Source organism: Triticum aestivum, chromosome 1B (genome assembly GCF_018294505.1).
Source record: "Triticum aestivum cultivar Chinese Spring chromosome 1B, IWGSC CS RefSeq v2.1, whole genome shotgun sequence".
In the NCBI taxonomy this organism is placed as follows: Eukaryota; Viridiplantae; Streptophyta; class Magnoliopsida; order Poales; family Poaceae; genus Triticum; species Triticum aestivum.
Genome location: NC_057795.1, coordinates 378,964,530 through 378,981,140, shown reverse-complemented (window position 1 = coordinate 378,981,140; position 16,611 = coordinate 378,964,530). Strand labels below are relative to the sequence as shown.

At 49.4% G+C, this 16,611-nt stretch overlaps 1 protein-coding gene and 1 pseudogene across 8 annotated transcripts; both read right to left on the bottom strand.

The window, feature by feature from the left end:
- Positions 1-3,851: 3,851 nt before the first annotated feature.
- Positions 3,852-9,295, bottom strand: LOC123125539 (rhamnogalacturonan I rhamnosyltransferase 1). 8 transcript variants are annotated; one of them, XM_044546049.1, is made up of 10 exons: positions 8,726-9,294; positions 8,487-8,625; positions 7,355-7,436; positions 7,170-7,246; positions 6,999-7,053; positions 6,692-6,881; positions 6,431-6,492; positions 6,297-6,364; positions 4,595-4,730; positions 3,852-4,363 (listed from the first exon to the last, which is right to left on the bottom strand). In XM_044546049.1, exons 1-7 carry the CDS (start codon positions 8,731-8,733, stop codon positions 6,465-6,467), a joined length of 579 nt encoding a protein of 192 aa, XP_044401984.1. In that variant the 5' UTR covers positions 8,734-9,294; the 3' UTR covers positions 3,852-4,363; positions 4,595-4,730; positions 6,297-6,364; positions 6,431-6,464. The 8 variants fall into 8 exon arrangements, 7 of the variants coding, with proteins under 7 accessions (XP_044401984.1, XP_044401990.1, XP_044401978.1 ...); XM_044546055.1 differs by having other exon boundaries at positions 4,595-4,675; XM_044546043.1 differs by lacking the exon at positions 4,595-4,730.
- Positions 9,296-10,447: 1,152 nt separating this feature from the next.
- LOC123091535 (uncharacterized) lies at positions 10,448-10,963 on the bottom strand (annotated as a pseudogene).
- Positions 10,964-16,611: the final 5,648 nt, after the last annotated feature.

The window sequence follows — 16,611 nt, the reverse complement described above, 5'->3', positions numbered from 1 at the left end:
CCGACAGGGGAGATTTTTCCCTTAGTACTGTCTTGCCCCTCTAGCTAGTCTTGGTCTTCTTGATCTGTGCTTGGATCCTTCAAGGGAATAGATCCATCTTGCTTGAGTTGATCATGGTGTTGTGAACTTGCCCTCATGCATGTGCACAGTCTGGGCAATGGATCTAGGGTTTGTTGCACTGACAGAAGCCCCCGGGCCTGGCCCTAATTAGTGCGCAGGCAAGAGTGCTGAGGCATCTTCATCCTTTGAGATCTTGCTTCCTTCTTCATTATCTTGAGGCCGGGCCAGTTTCTGGTTTTCCGTACGTCGTGTTGAACGTTACGGAGAAAACCAGATCCTGGCTCGCGGACTGCCCACTTTCCCTTCGCCCTTTGGGATGGTTGCCAAGTGTCCCGCATGCATTGTGTTGGGTAGATGGTGGATGCAGAGGGCACGGAAATGGGTGCCATGGTAGAAGACCGGGTGCCACTGATTGGCTCAGAAGGTCGGCTCTGATTCCCTGGGCCATTGCAGGAGCAGGGAAGCCATATTGGAGGAGCGGGTGGTTGACTTCTAAACAAAAGGCCAATTGTCGGCGTTCTGGGAATGGGGGTATCCAGACTTACCTGCCCGCAGCCTGCGGCGTGGCTCAAGCAGTGGCCCAGTACGGCCCGTCTTCATCAACCCAAGTTCAAGACCCTTGCGAGGGGCCAAGCCTCGTGGGGCAGATGACACAAGGCTTCCTTAGGGGCGGCCTCACCAGGCAGGCTCACGAGGAGGTGGAGAGATCAAGGCAAGGAGTACCTCGCGATGTGCTCGTGACGCAAGCCATGACGACCAAGACCAGGAGGGCGCTAGCCAGCGCGGTGTCCATGTTTCCTCTTTGGTGCAAAGAGGGCAAGCGCAGGCGTGGAGTACCGAGGCCTCAGGCAAAGGTTTCCATATTGGTGCAACGAGACCAAGACCAGTAGAGCGGTAGGACGGAGATCACCGTGGAGCCCAAGACGGCATCATCACCAGTACCTTTGGCAGTCGAAGACCAACTTTAGTCAGGATATCTTGTACTAGCTGTCCCCCTTCAAAATGGCCATTGTTGGCTCCCTTCCCGCTCAATATTTGGGAAGAGGACCAGGGCCTCTATAAATAGAGATAGCCACCAAGTAGAAGAGATCCGATCGAATCCTTCCCTGGTAGAACACCGCACTAGCTCAAGAACACCCCTCGCGAGGCTGTTCTTCCTCTGTACTGTTCATTATCTGCCCCAGAGGTAATCCACCACACCACACACTGGATTAGGGTATTACACCACAATAGTGGCCCGAACCAGTATAAACCTCGTGTCCCTTGTGTTGTTCATCGTGCTAGCTTAGAATCGCGGTGAGGTTTTGGGGCGTGAATCGGTAGGGAGAAGATCTTCGTGCGCACCCCAGAGTTCAAACCTTAAGGGTTTTGCCGGAACCCGATATCCGACATTTGGCACACCAGGTAGGGGTATGCCGGAATCTTCTTTCCGTGGTTCTACGTTCCATCATTTCATCGCATCCATGGCGGACGCTCGCCGAGCTCGCGCCGAGCGTCGGGCTGCTCTCACCGCCCGCGTCGCCCAGACGGCTCTCGTCGGTGGGCCTCCTCGTCATTCTCCGCCGCCAGCCGCCAATGCTGCCACCGGCCCGGCGGGGAACAAGCAGCAAGCATCTTCGTTGCACCCCTCGGTGCAGCGGGAAGGCCGCACCGCCACTCCATCGCTGACTCTAGCTGGTTCGTTGTCTCACGCCCGTCGCGCTTCCATGGACGCGCAGGCCGCGTTGCTCCTGGCACGTGAGCTCCGGCACTACCGCCCCGTCGACGACCTCTATGATGAGTGGCTCGCTCGCATCATCGAGCTCGTCAGCGTCGCAGGGGGCTCCCCTGTGCCATCCCTCTCACTGCCTCGCCCGTCGTCCTGCATGGTCGATGCAGCTCAGGAGGTGCCTCCGCCACCTCCTCCCCAAGAAGGCACCCTGGCCCCAAGGCGCGCGGCCCATGGACGAGACCCACCGTGTCCAGCGCCCGCGCGACAAAAAAGGAGCTGCAAAGAAATCCTTCGGCCCCAAGAAGGCGCTCGCATGCCCCCTGCTCCAGCATGTCAAGACCGCATCCCTGCACCAGCACGCCAAGACCCCGTGCTGCCCCTGGCAGCAGCGCGCGGGAACCATCAAGAGCAGGCCCCGCATCTGCAAAAAGCTCCGATGGCGACAGCAGGCTGCCATGCCTTCACCACCGAGCGTCGCCTGGCTGGGCAAGTTCAAGCCAGATCTGCCTCCTCGCTACGATGGCACTGCCGACCCCGCGGAGTTCTTGCAGCTCTACGAGCTGGGCATCGAGGCGGCCAACGGAGACGAAAAGGTCATGGTGAACTGGTTTCCCATGGCGCTCAAGGGTGGTGCTCGCACCTGGCTCCTGAACCTGCCTCCCGGCTCGATCTCCTCTTGGGACGAGATGGGCAGCCGTTTCATCGCCAACTTCCAGGGCACTCGCGACCGTCCTCCGGTCGTGGGTGACCTACACCGCATCATGCAGCAGCTTGGAGAGACCCTACAGAAGTACATCCAACGTTTCAATAGCGCTCGCCTTAAGATCCCCAAGGTGACTGAGGATGCCATCATCTCAACGTTCTCTTACGGCGTCTGTGACATCAAGATGAAGGAGGAGCTTGCCATCCACGAGGATCTGTGCACATCTCTGGAGTTGTTCAACCTGGCGACCAAGTGCGCAAGAGCTGAGGAGGGGTGTAACACCCCGGATACAACTTTCCATAATTTTAACTCCAACTCTTGCCATTTCCGGCTATGTGATATGTTATTTCCTCCGTGGCTGGGTTTTTGTCTTTCATTTTGCATTTTGTTCATGTCATGCATTTCATCTCATGGCATCATGTGCATTGCATCCACATGTTTTCATAAAGCTTGCATACGTTCGTAGTTGCCGCGTCCCCCCTTGCCTTCGTTGTCTGTTTCGAGACCAATCGGGGTTTTCGAGTCCCTCTTGTCTGACCGCCTAGCCTCTCTGCATAGTGCACAAACCCCTCGCGCGCACCCGAAAGTTGTCCCGAACCCGACCCGCACGGTCATGACCATCAGGTCCGGATCATCCTCAAACATTCCCTAAATATCATCTTTTATTTATTGTACTCACCTAGTCTATTTTTCTCAACCGCCCGATTTCGATCGGAGGGTCCGAATCTACCCTAAACTCCCCCTCTTTCCTTATACTAGTTGACCCGTTGCGCCAAATGGCGCAGAGACCCGCTGAAGACATGTTGTCGATGAAAATAGTTTCATGCTGCAAGAACATTGAACTAAACCATGGTATTTTGTAAACATGTTAATTGTGTTGTTTAATAATAGTCTGGGAAAAGGGAAATTTTGCATAATATGAATATGTTCAATCTGAAAAAATGGCCACTATGATGAGGTAGTAAAGTTGGCATGGTTGTATTTTTTTAGCAAGTTTGAAATGATGGTTATCATGATGATAAATTTGTGCATGCATATATTTCTTGGGATGATGAGAGAGTAAAGCTGGCTTGGCTGTATTTTTTAGCAAGTTTGAAAACATGCAGTATGATGAGAAAGCAAAGTTGGCATGGTTGTATTTTCTTAGCAAGTTTGAAAACATGGTTATCATGATGAAAAACTTGGGCATGCATATATTTTTTGAAAAAAAGAGAGGAAAAGATAAGAAACCTAAGGAAAAAAGATATAATATAGTCAGTTTATCTTAGAATAGTTGATTTATTTTAATAGCATAGAGTGAAAGCCGAAACAAAAAAAATTATTCGTTGGTATGAAAAATGAAGATAGAAGTGTTTTGAAATGTTGTCTCTCTCGATAAAAATCGGTAACAAATTTAATCCCCTTCAATTAAAAAATATAGGTTTGTTGTCTACAATAAGATGTACATGCACATTTTACTTTGGTAGCGTGGAGTCTAATTCAAAACCACATCGAGTTGAAAATATACATATTTTCAATAATCTTTTGTTTGAGCAAGTACACACGATAAGAATTAGACCCTTCTATATTAAAAAAAGGTACATATCCTTTGCCTAATATTTGCCTGACAAAATGTCAATTAGATGAATCAATCAAATAGGAGGAACTGGGAAGTATTTCAAACCGAAACAAAGAATTGATCCTAACTACGTGAAGTGCATTAGCTTTAAAGCCTCTGAATTATTTTGTTGCTACTCCACCAGGAAAGTGCAGGCCTTCAAGAATCAAAAGACACCACTTGAGCTCTCTTCGGTCTCATAAGCCCTGTTGTTGTTTATATCCTTAACCCCAAAAGGTTGCCTCTTAGCATCTCTGTTGTTTTCTTGATCCTTATTAGGCGTCAGAATATCCTGAAGAAAATGCAGTTGATATCATATTATCATTAAATAAATCCATAGTTAACATGTGGATCATGGGAAATGGCGAGATGCCATATTGGGGTTTGCAACACGAATAAAAGACCACTAATTTACAGAAGGAGAAAAAAATGCCTGAACACCCTTAAGAAAGGCCATGACGACGCACTAAATATTTCGAAACGAGAAGTTATTTTGTCATCGAAAAAAAGATAAAGCACAAACCTTTTTCAAATATGTTCAGCTCAGCCCTCAAGAACAGCTGCAACAACTACACAAGCACCAGTCCCAATAGCAACAGTTGCTCCTACAGTCCAGATCATACAGTTTATTTTGTATATCCACTATATGAAAGAAATGCCTGGAGATAAAAGGATATCTCACTGAAAATCATCATACATCAGAGTTATTTACATTATGGGTTAATACTGTTTTCGAGGACCAAAACATGTGTAACAAATGCAGACCAAGATTTACTTGGTATTAGAACAAATCACACAGATTCAATCTTTGCTCAGTGAAAACTGAGGAAGAACTCTATAACTATCCTAATCTGCACTGATCATTGCATTATATCAATATTCCTCTTTTACAGAACTAAATTTCGACAACCATGTAAGCTCTGAATGTTGTTCTTGATTAAAAGGCCAAAAGGATAAACAAATGGAATAAGTCTCGCTGGGTAATTTGGAACAACTGATTCAACTTCTATAATTTGACCCTGCTAACAAATGATTTATTGGATAATTTGGACTGCTGTACAAAATTTAAGAGTGGAACTAATTGCTGAGTTTCTATTTTTTTTTACTTGGCACACCCACTGAATAAGATGAGCTCATTCTCTTAAGCAAATAAAACAATGCTTGGGAAAATGCTTAGAAATAGTAGTAGCAAGTTAAAGATCAAGTTGGATGATGTAAGCATGTTTTAATTCAATAAAGCTAGCCATGATGGCCTTTCCTAAGAAAAATTTAAAGATCAAGTTGGACAGAGTAAGGTCTAAATGGCATCTCCCTTTTTATAGAAGGCAAAAGATCTTAATGGCCTCGTGACTGAGCAAGATGTGTAGATGGAGAAACCATGCGTATGAAGCTGCTCAATACAACTTAACTGAATTCACTAACTTAAAGTACCAATGAAGAAAGAAGAAAGCATTCATAAAATGCAGGTTCTCTCTTCTTTGAACATATTACATGACTCGACATCTTCTTGTAGGAAAGAAAACAAGCAAATAGAGAAGGATAAAATAAGAACAAAGCCATGAACAGAGCATCGAGGAATCAATATAACAATTTTGAAATACAATAATTTTGAAATCTTGCAAAATCATAACAAAAATTTCAGGAGTTATGAACAATTAGAAATACATTATACTGAAGGTTGAGTAAAATATGTCTTTTGGATTGAGCAAATATATAGCTGCAGAAATTTTGTAAATCAACACAAAACAAGAATCTAAGGCTCTCTAGACTCCTTTTCCTTGCTAAATATGCACGCTTTCCATGGAATGTTTTTCAATATTTTGTTCTATAAACAAATGCTTGCTTTCTTTCCTTTTTTTGAAGCAGGTCGCATGCCATCAAGAGCCCAACACCGAACAACCAGAGCCCAGTCACAACAATCATGCACGCAGCAGCAAGCCAGCAAAATAACACAACAGGTGCCCAGACACATACACATAACTAAGCCAGTAGTAACCAAACACACAACAAGAACTTGTAGCTAGCAAGCGAGCGCTACGACCAAGTATATATGATGCTACCACCAAGCCAGCCACAACAATCATGCACGCAACAGCAAGCCAGCAAAAAAATACAATGGGTGCCCGGACACACACAACACTAAGTCAGCAAGCACACACACAACAAGAACCTGTAGCAATCAAGCACGGAGGATAGGAGGACAACTGGGACCGGAACAAAATTACCTTGCTAGCGACGGGATGCCTAGGCGGAAGCGACTGGAGGCGGTGGCAGTGGCGAGTCCAGGCAGCAGCTGCGCGAGCATGAGACATGCATTTCATTAGTTGGCAATGGAAGCATCCATCATATTCATACATACCTTCGTTTCTTTATGAGCACTCCACTTCTCTGCCTCACCCCGTTGACCTCCACCTCAATAACCTGGTCGATCAACAACACATGATCCATGGGGTGATGATAAACCTTATATAAATATATATATCTAAAAATGGATGGGAGGCAGTGCGGAGTATTAGATCTCTAAACTCTGACGGGCCGATGAGCCAATGGAAGAAGGGGATGGTGAGGCCAGCATTGAACACGTAGGCCCAGCGCTGGAATGGACCATCCATAGGAGCACCTCAAGGACGGCCTCCTGCTGCTGGGCCTGCAAGCACCTCGCATACCACCTTCTTCTCCTCCTCGACGCCCAACTCTTCTTCCTTCTGGCGAACTTCTGCATCTTGCACACGAACATCCCATCAAACCGTGCTCGAGCGGCTCATCCCTGTACTCCGTCTTCTCCACCATTGGCCGAGACCCAATTTGTCCTAGCAAAAGAAATCACATCATGAGCAAAAGAACAAATTTGCAACTAACAATTCAAATCAAGATTTATCCATTAGTTGTCCTAAAATATATAGATAGAAGGGTTTCTAATTGCCCACCTGAGCGTTTCAAGCTAATGCCGGAATCCATGGGTAGAGCGCCAACATTACATATCTGCAAAAGCAAAGCAGCAGTAACCTTAAATCTCTCAGCTATGTTGCCATGAACACATAAAACTTGCATGATGAACTATGCTACTTTAGAGACAAAGTTTCATATGTTAATCATACTGCACTTCGTTGTTGGGACAAGCCACCATTACACCGGACACGCAAGTACCCATTGCTCCCAGATTCAGTTGGTGGGGCTGCAAGTAGAGAAATTGCATTTTAGAATTTCATTTTGCCATCACACAGAATGGCATAAGACTGGACCAGTAACTTCTGGTTCTGGGAGGATACAGAGAAGAACTCACGAGGCCAATAGGTGCGTGGTGCAGAAGATGCTCTCCAACCATTTGAATCTACAGTTCTCCACAACTCATCTACAACAAAATCCTTGAGTAGTAGCACTGATGTCAGTACAAGATATAATTTGGTAAAAAATTAAATGACCATTGTATATCCAATTCAATTCCATACATTTAGCATAAACCAATCTATGGGTCAAATGAATTGAAACTGAAAATATAAGTGATGCACCAAAAAATTATCTAAGAAAATTGGTGCATTTCTTTTTCGGAGTAACATTATCCTTATCCATCAAATATTATGTGCCAGAACATGATGGATAGGACCATACTTTGTGCTGGCTTAATTTTAATATTTATTTATCAATTTTCTTACTCTAGTCTTTTTCATTAGGATTAATAAGTAGTGGTGATGCATCACTTCCCTAACAGCCCACAGCTGGCAAAACTTGAGGTTATGAAACATCATGTGTGAGCTGTCAATTTTATAAATGTCCTTATATTTATGTCATAATCTGGCAGCCATCATGATTTCAATGTTTATAGGCCTACTCCCTCCCACAATATAAGATGTTTCTGCAAGCTGTCTTTGCTTGCAAAAACGTCTTATATTGTGATACGAAGTGAGTACTATATAACTGATTGTTTACATTTCTCAAATTTCCATAGGAACATTAAGTTACATCCTTGGGTGCGGATTAAGCAAACTAATAGTTATGGAGAAGTTGGATCTTACACAATTTTGGAAAGAACTATCGCAACTTGCCACAGTCTGCAGGTAATAAGCCTATTGGTAGTAATACTCTGTACCCATATTAGGTGGTTCTGCATTGGATACAGTTTACCATCTTGCTTACGACCTCTTTACCAAGGAGTCTGTATTTGTTAAATATTATTATACTTGGCAATTTTTTCCATCCGTTTCAAACAATAACATCATTTACGCTCAGGCCGGCATATATGCTAAATTAATTTGTTTTAAAAGTTGCATTAGAGATTTGCTCTATGAAGTGCCTTGGTTATATAGCACCGGCACCTGCATAGCCATAGCATCTCAGCCTTCACTTTAACTCTCATGGCATTGCTATCGGCCTTCCCTAAAACGCCAAGCAGAACAAACATCACACAACTAAATCACCTGGACCTTGTGGGTGCCGAAGAGGACAACAGAGGAAGAGGACCAGAGCCAGATGGTGCCGGTAACCAGCGCCGTGACCGCGACCCACAACTGCACCCATGCGCGGTGCCGGCGCACCAACGCCTCGCTGCCGAGGCCCCTGCGAGCCAATCAAATCAGCAGCAGGAAGTAGAGCACAATCGGGGAAAAACACGGGAAAGGAATTGGGGGCGGATCGCCGCCGGAAGCAGGCGGCTCACCTGCGCATTGGGATCAGGCGGTTATGGTTTGGTTGTGTCGCGTGCGAGGGGGTCGGATGTTTGGCGGAGCTCCACCCTCCGCCTCAACCCTAGCTGCCACTCCGCCTGCAGGCTACAGCGTGCTCCGAGGCATGAGGAAGGAGACGAATCGATTGAAATCAGACAGCGACACAAAAGGCATGACTTAGGGAAACAAGTCGCGTCCAGGTCGGGCCCGTCCTCTCCGGCGCCGGCCGATGACCCTCTCTCCTGTCAGCCGCCACACCTCCCTTTCCTCTTTCCTCTCTTTTTCTACCTTCTCTCCTCCCTTCTCTCTCTCCCCCTCATTTTGTCTCTCAAGCTAGGGTTCGTGCGCGAGGAGGGGCGCAGGCCGACGCCTCGCCGGTGTAGGCCGACGCCGGCCGGTCACCCTCTCTCGTCCGATGCCGGACCTCCCTCTCCTCTCCTCTCCCCTTTCTCTCCCTCTCATCTTCATATCTCTCTCTCCTAGGGTTCGTTCGGGATGAGGGGACCGGAGTGTGCACGGCGTGCGGGACGAGGGGATTGGGTTGCGTTGGGTGCGGGCGCGGCGCGCGGATGGGACAAATTCTCTCTCACCCGGACGCCGCTTACCCAGCCAATACAGACACGAGACGAGCCCACCAGTCATTGGGCAGAAAAATGAACCGTGGGGTGAAAATAATTTAACCGCAAGTGAAAATCCAACGGCTTAGGCGCGCCAGAAAGGCAGATCCGACGGCCGACGAAGCTCCAATCGGGGAGCCTCCTGAAGGTGAGTTGGCTAGCCTCTTTTTTGTTTTAAATAAGGGACTCCTAGTCTAAATCTAGACAAACCCTAAAATTAAGGACATGTGTCCCATCCAACCCTCGTCCCTGCCGCCACTCTCTCGGGATCCATCCTGCAGCCACCTGGTCTCCCTGGATTTCAACACCAGCCAATCCCCACCGAATTCCATCGATCCATCCATGCAATCGCATCTTCCAGCGCCCACCTCCTCACCCCCGAGCAGCTCGCGAGGCACCGGCCTCCTCAGCTCCTCCGGCCCTGCAGCAACCTCGCCGGAGCTGCACCCGCGTCACCGTTGGCGACCACCTCCATCAGGCCGGTGTCAGGGCAAAAATGGAGCCCTGTCCCTCCGGTGATCACCTTAGACAAGGTCCGAGCTCGAGGAACACAACGACCGAGCTCCACCAGTGATCGAACACCTTGTTGCTGCACCAGCGCGTACTCCTCCCAGTCTCTCCCGGTGTCAACTCTCTCTCTCCTGGTGCAGTGACTCGAACCAAAACGAGAAGGAGACGAGGAGGAAGACAATCAGAGACTTGGCGAGGTAGTTTTCTCCCGGCGCTCGAATTCCTGTGTATATTGAGCACGAACTCAAACGCACACCCCAGCACCGTTACAGCCAACACAACGATGCCCCTTTTAACCCGGGTGACCCACCCCACGACTAGCTCACGGCTTGACCACTACGCCACCCAGTTTGGCCCGCTCGGCGCGCGCACGACGCGCTCTCGCGCTTCCTCCGCCGAGCCCTCAACGAACATGCGCTATTACCGCGTCCCAGCTAGCCTGGCTACTGCATCTGCCCAGTCACGCACACACACACGTCCCATGGTCCCGACGCACCACACACGCCTGGTGCGCGCCCATACACGCACCGGGCATGTGCAGCGCGCCGCCGTCTTATTACACTCAACAATCTCGCCCTAAGACGCGGCTCAGAGCAGGCCGGCATCCTCGACGTCGTCGTCGACTTGCAGTGCATGCTCCGCCACCGGCGCCTTCTTCCACTACGGGCACTCGCGCTTGAAGTGCTCACATTCACTGCACTTGTAGCAGCGGCCGCGCTATTTCCCACCGAAGCCCGACGCCTTGCTGCGCGCCCCGTTGCCGTCGTCATCTCCATGCGCACCGCCCCGACGCTGCTCGCGCGCACGCCACTGTGCCATGGTCAGCAACAGCTGGTCGCCGCCACGATCGCCGCCATCTTGCCCACGCCTTTGCAGCCTCTCGTCAAATGCCTTGAGGCGACCTAGCGCGTCCTCAAAAAGCATCTCCGACACGTCGCAAAACTGCTTGATCCCTACCACCTCCGCGTACAGGCGGTCCGGCACCGAGTCGAGCAGCTCCTTGACGAGCGCGGAGTCTTCCAGGGTTGAGCCCAGCGCCGCGTACCGCGCCGCCATGCCACCAAGCCTGCCGGCGAACGCATCCAGGGTTTCGGACTCCGCCATGCGCAAGATCTCGAACTCCCCCCAAAGCGTGCCGAGCCTCGCCGCACGCACACGGTCCGCGCCCACGAACCTAGCCCGCAAGCTCGCCCAAATCTCCGCCGACGTCTTCTTCGACGCGACCTGCAGCAACAGATCATCGGCGAGCGCTCGTAGCAGATAGGCGCGCGCCGGTTTGTTATTCTTCGCGATCACCGCCGCCGCCGAGTCCTCCGCCGGAGCCACCGCCTCCAGAGCCCTGCAGCGTCGATCCGCCTCCACTTTGATGGCCCAGGTGGTGTAGTTGTCCCCCGTTAGCATCGGGACCAACGTCAACATCGTCGTCCCCGACCCGCCGGAGTACGGGACCAGCGCCATGGTCGTCGAGCTCCCCGGTCACACGAGGCTCTGATACCAAATGTTAGGGCAAAAATGGAACCATGTCCCTTCGGTGATCACCTTAGACAAGGTCCGAGCTCGAGGAACGCAGCGATCGAGCTCCACCGGTGATCGAACACCTTGCTGCTGCACCGACACGTACTCCTCCCAGTCTCTCCCGGTGTCAACTCTCTCCCTCCTGGTGCAGTGGCTCGAACCAAAACGAGAAGGAGACGAGGAGGAAGACAATCAGAGACTTGGCGAGGTAGTTTTCTCTTGGCGCTCGAACGCCTGTGTATATTGAGCACAAACTCAAACGCACACCCTAGCACCGTTACAGCCAACACAACGATGCCCCTTTATACCCGGGTGACCCACCCCACGACTAGCTCACGGCTTGACCACTATGCCACCCAGTTCGGCCCGCTCGGCGCACGCACGACGCGCTCTCGCGCTTCCTCCGCTGAGCCCTCAACGAACATGCGCTATCACCGCGTCCCAGCTAGCCTGGCTACTGCATCTGCCCAGTCACGCATGCACACACGCACGCACACACGTCCCACGGTCCCGACGCACCACACACGCCTGGTGCGCGCCCATACACGCACCGGGCATGTGCAGCGCGCCGCCATCTTATTACACTCAACAATCGGACCCCGCACCCCTCGTTGCTTCTCCTTCTCCTGTTCCATCTGGTTCCCTCTCTCACTTGCTCTTCTCCATGGAGACCCACAAGAGCTAGCCGCTGCCGTTGGACGTCCTCCGGCGAGGAATCAGCATCCCACGCCCGAATCCGTCTGGCTTCGCGCCTTCCTCGCCTTGGATCCGGTTGTCCCCGCGTCGCCGTGCCCTGCATCCCGCGGCCAGCCGCGCCAAGTCCCTCGTTGCGCCTTTCGCGAAGTCTCTGCCGCTGCTTTGCATCAGTCCGTCATCCCGCATGACCTCCTCGGGCTCCCGTGCCCGCCGCCAGCCGGCCACGGCCAGGCCGCCTCGCCTCCTCTCGCTCTCACTCCGGCCCTCTCTCTGTCCCTGCCACTTGTATGATTTTTCCTTGCCATGGCCCTGCAGTTCCTCAACGCCACCGAGCTCCCTTGTGCCGCCGGATCCGAGACCCCCTCACCTGGATCTGCCCATTCCCGACGCTCGCGTCGCCATCAGCCACCCGTCGTCGGAGTTCCTTGCCGGCTCGCGCACCGCCGCCGCTCCCCTGCTTTACCTGCTGCTGTCGCTGTATTCCCTGTCGAACGAACGAGACGACGACGAAGCCGCCCTCTTGCGTTGACCGCGCCCCGCTCGAGTGCTCGTGCGGGCCTGCCAAACCGCCTCTTCGCCGGGCCCAGCGTGCCCCCTATAGGCCTCCCTCTCCACCAGCCGGCTCGTGAGGCCTGGTGAGCAGCCCCCGCCCTCTGTTTGCTCCTGTTAGGCTAGCCAGTTTCGGGCCGATAGTATTTTTTCCCCTGACCTGCGAATTTCCTTTTATCCACTGAATTACAGATTTGCAGAAAAACCCTTGCTGTTCATGCATTTAATAACTAATCAACCGTGCATCATATGTAAATAATTTATATATGAAAAGTGCTTAGTTTTTCATCTAGTTTCATAATATACAACTCTCATCCATGTTTAAAATGTTTAAAATGCTGCTTGTTTAAATTTGCTTAAATGCCATGCTAAAATATTTTATTTCATAACTAAATAACCGTAGCTCCATTTTAAATAAACTTTATATGTAAATGGGGTGGAAAAATGCCTAGTTTAACATGGTGCACTTTATTTTCCTGTTTAACAACAATAAAATATATTTTAGGGCAGAACAGTACCAAATTCGAAATATGCATATGGGGATTTTCCGGAATTTATTGTTTGTTATTTCCGGCCTCATTTAAACTTTCCTAAATAGTTAGTTTACTTATGTTTCACCTTTTGCCATGTTAACCAACATTTAATCTTGTCTTGTTCATAACCGAGATTAAACTAAATATGTCAATGTGGTGTTTTGTCAATATGCAACTCGTTGCATATTGAGCTCCACTTCTTGTAGTATTGTTTGTTGCACTTTGTCATGCCATGCCTCATTAAACTGGACATGCATCATACTTGTTTGTGCATCATGTCATGTTTATGCTTGTGTGTTTACTATGTTGTTTGCTTCTTTTCGGTTGTGCTTCTTCTCGATAGTTCATGTTTCATTGCAATCGTGAGGATTCGTTCAACTACACTTGGTTCGGCTTCATCCATTCGTCTTCTTCATGGACTCGTTCTTCTTCCTAGCGGGATTTCAGGCAAGATGACCGTCACCTTGGATCTCATTACTATCATTGCTATGCTAGTTGCTTCGTTCTATCGCTATGCTACGCTACCTATCTCTTGTTCCTCAAGCCTCCCAAATTGCCATGTCAGCCTCTAACATTTTCACCCTTCCTAGCAAACTGTTGCTTGGCTATGTTACCGCTTTTGCTCAGCCCCTCTTATAGCGATGTTAGTTGCAGGTGAAGTTGAAGATTGCTCCATGGTGGACATGATTTTGTTGGGATATCACAATATCTCTTATTTAATTAATGCATCTATATACTTGGTAAAGGGTGGAAGGCTCGTCCTTATGCTGCTGTTTTGTTCCACTCTTGCCGCCCTAGTTTCCATCATACCAGTGTTATGTTCCTTGATTTTGCGTTCCTTATGCGGTTGGGTGATTTATGGGACCCCCTTGACAGTTCGCTTTGAATAAAACTCCTCCAGCAAGGCCCAACCTTGGTTTTACCATTTGCCTCACCACCACCTATACCCTTCCCTTGGGTCGGCCAACCCGAGGGTCATCTTTATTTTAGCCCCCTCGGGCCAATGCTTCTCTAAGTGCTGGTCCGAACCGAGCAGCCTGCGGGGCCACCTCAGGGAAACACGAGGTCTGGTTTTACTCGTAGCTTGACTTATCCGGTGTTGCCCTGAGAACGAGATATGTGCAGCTCATATCGGGATTGTCGACACATCAGGCGGCTTTGCTGTTCTTGTTTTACCATTGTTGAAATGTCTTGTAAACCGGGATTTCGAGACTGATCGGGTCTTCCTGGGAGAAGGAATATCCTTTGTTGAGCGCGAGAGCTTGTGATGGGCTAAGTTGGGACACCCGTGTAGGGTATAAACTTTCAAAAGTCGTGCCCGCGGTTATGTGGCAGATGGGAATTTGTTAATGTCCGGTTGTAGATAACTTGACACCAGATACAAATTAAAACGCATCAACCGCGTGTGTAGCCATGATGGTCTCTTCTCGGCGGACTTCGGGAAGTGAACACGGTTTTGGGTTATGTTTGACGTAAGTAGGAGTTCATGATCACTTCTTGGTCATTGCTAGCTACACGACTGTTCCGTTGCTTCTCTTCTCGCCCTTATTTGCGTATGTTAGCCACCATATATGCTTAGTCGCTGCTGCAACCTCACCTTTTTTACCCCTTCCTTACCCATTAAGCTTTGCTAGTCTTGATACCCATGGTAATGGGATTGCTGAGTCCTCGTGGCTCACAGATTACTACAACAACAGTTGTAGGTACAGGTTATGCGATGATCATGACGCGAGAGCGATGCTTGCTTGTTTTGGAGTTCTGCTTCTGCTTCTTCTTCGATCAAGGGATAGGTTCCAAGTCGGCAGCCTGGGCTAGCAGGGTGGATGTCGTTAGAGCTTCTGTTTGTTTTTCATCCGTAGTCGGATGTTGATCGTATGTATGTTGTATTGATGTATTTTTGCGGCATTTGTATGCCTTGTATGTATCCCCATCTATTATGTAATGTTGATGTAATGATATCCACCTTGCAAAAGCGTATCAATATGCGGTTCTGTCCTTGGTGGGACCTTCGAGTCTCTTTAGGATAGTATCGCATATTGGGCGTGACAAGTTGGTATTGTTGGAAATATGCCCTAGAGGCAATAATAAAATGGTTATTATTGTATTTCCTTGTTCATGATAATTGTCTATTATTCATGCTATAATTGTATTGACCGGAAACCACAATACATGTGTGAATACATAGACCACAACATGTCCCTAGTGAGCCTCTAGTTGACTAGCTCGTTGATCAACAGATGGTCATGGTTTCCTAACCATGAACATTGGATGTCATTGATAACAGGATCACATCATTAGGAGAATGATGTGATGGACAAGACCCAATCCTAAGCCTAGCACAAGATCGTGTAGTTCGTATGGTAAAGCTTTTCTAAATGTCAAGTATCTTTTCCTTAGACCATGAGATTGTGCAACTCCTAGATACTGTAGGAATGCTTTGGGTGTACCAAACGTCACAACGTAACTGGGTGGCTATAAAGGTGCACTATGGGTATCTCCGAAAGTATCTGTAGGGTTACCACGAACCGGGACTGGGATTTGTCACTCCGTGTGACGGAGAGGTATCTCTGGGCCCACTCGGTAGGACATCATCATAATGTGCACAATGTGATCAAGGAGTTGATCGCAGGATGATGTGTTACGGAACGAGTAAAGAGACTTGCCGGTAACAAGATTGAACAAGGTATCGGGATACCGACGATCGAATCTCGGGCAAGTACTATACCGGTAGACAAAGGGAATTTTATACGGGATTGATTGAATCCTTGACATCGTGGTTCATTCGATGAGATCATCGTGGAACATGTGGGAGCCAACATGGGTATCCAGATCCCGCTGTTGGTTATTGGCCAGAAAGTTGTCTCGGTCATGTCTGCATGGTTCCCGAACCCGCAGGGTCTACACACTTAAGGTTCGCTGACGCTAGGGTTATAGGGAATAGATATATGTGGTTACCGTATGTTGTTCGGAGTCCCGGATGAGATATCGGACATCACGAGGAGTTCCGGAATGGTCCGGAGGTAAATATTTATATATGGGAAGTCCTGTTTTGGTTACTGGAAAAGTTTTGGGTGCTATCGGTAATGTACCGGGACCACCAGGAGGGTCCTGGGGGTCCACCAAGTGGGGCCACCGGCCCCAGAGGGCTGCGTGGGCCAAGTGTGGGAGGGGTCCAGCCCCAGGTGGGCTGGTGCGCCCCCCCCACAAGGGCCCAAGGTGAAGAGAGAAGGGAAAAAGGGGAAACCCTAGGCTCAAATGGTCCTAAGGCCCACCTAGTGGTGCGCCCCCCTCTCTCCCCCTTGACCGCCCCCATAGATGAGATCTAGGGCTGGCCGCCACCCCTAGGGGTGGAAACTTAGGTGGGGGCGCATCCCCCCTTTCCCCTATATATAGTGGGGGTTTGGGGCTGCCATACACATGAGAACATCTCCCTCTTGGAGCAGCCCTACCCTTATCCCT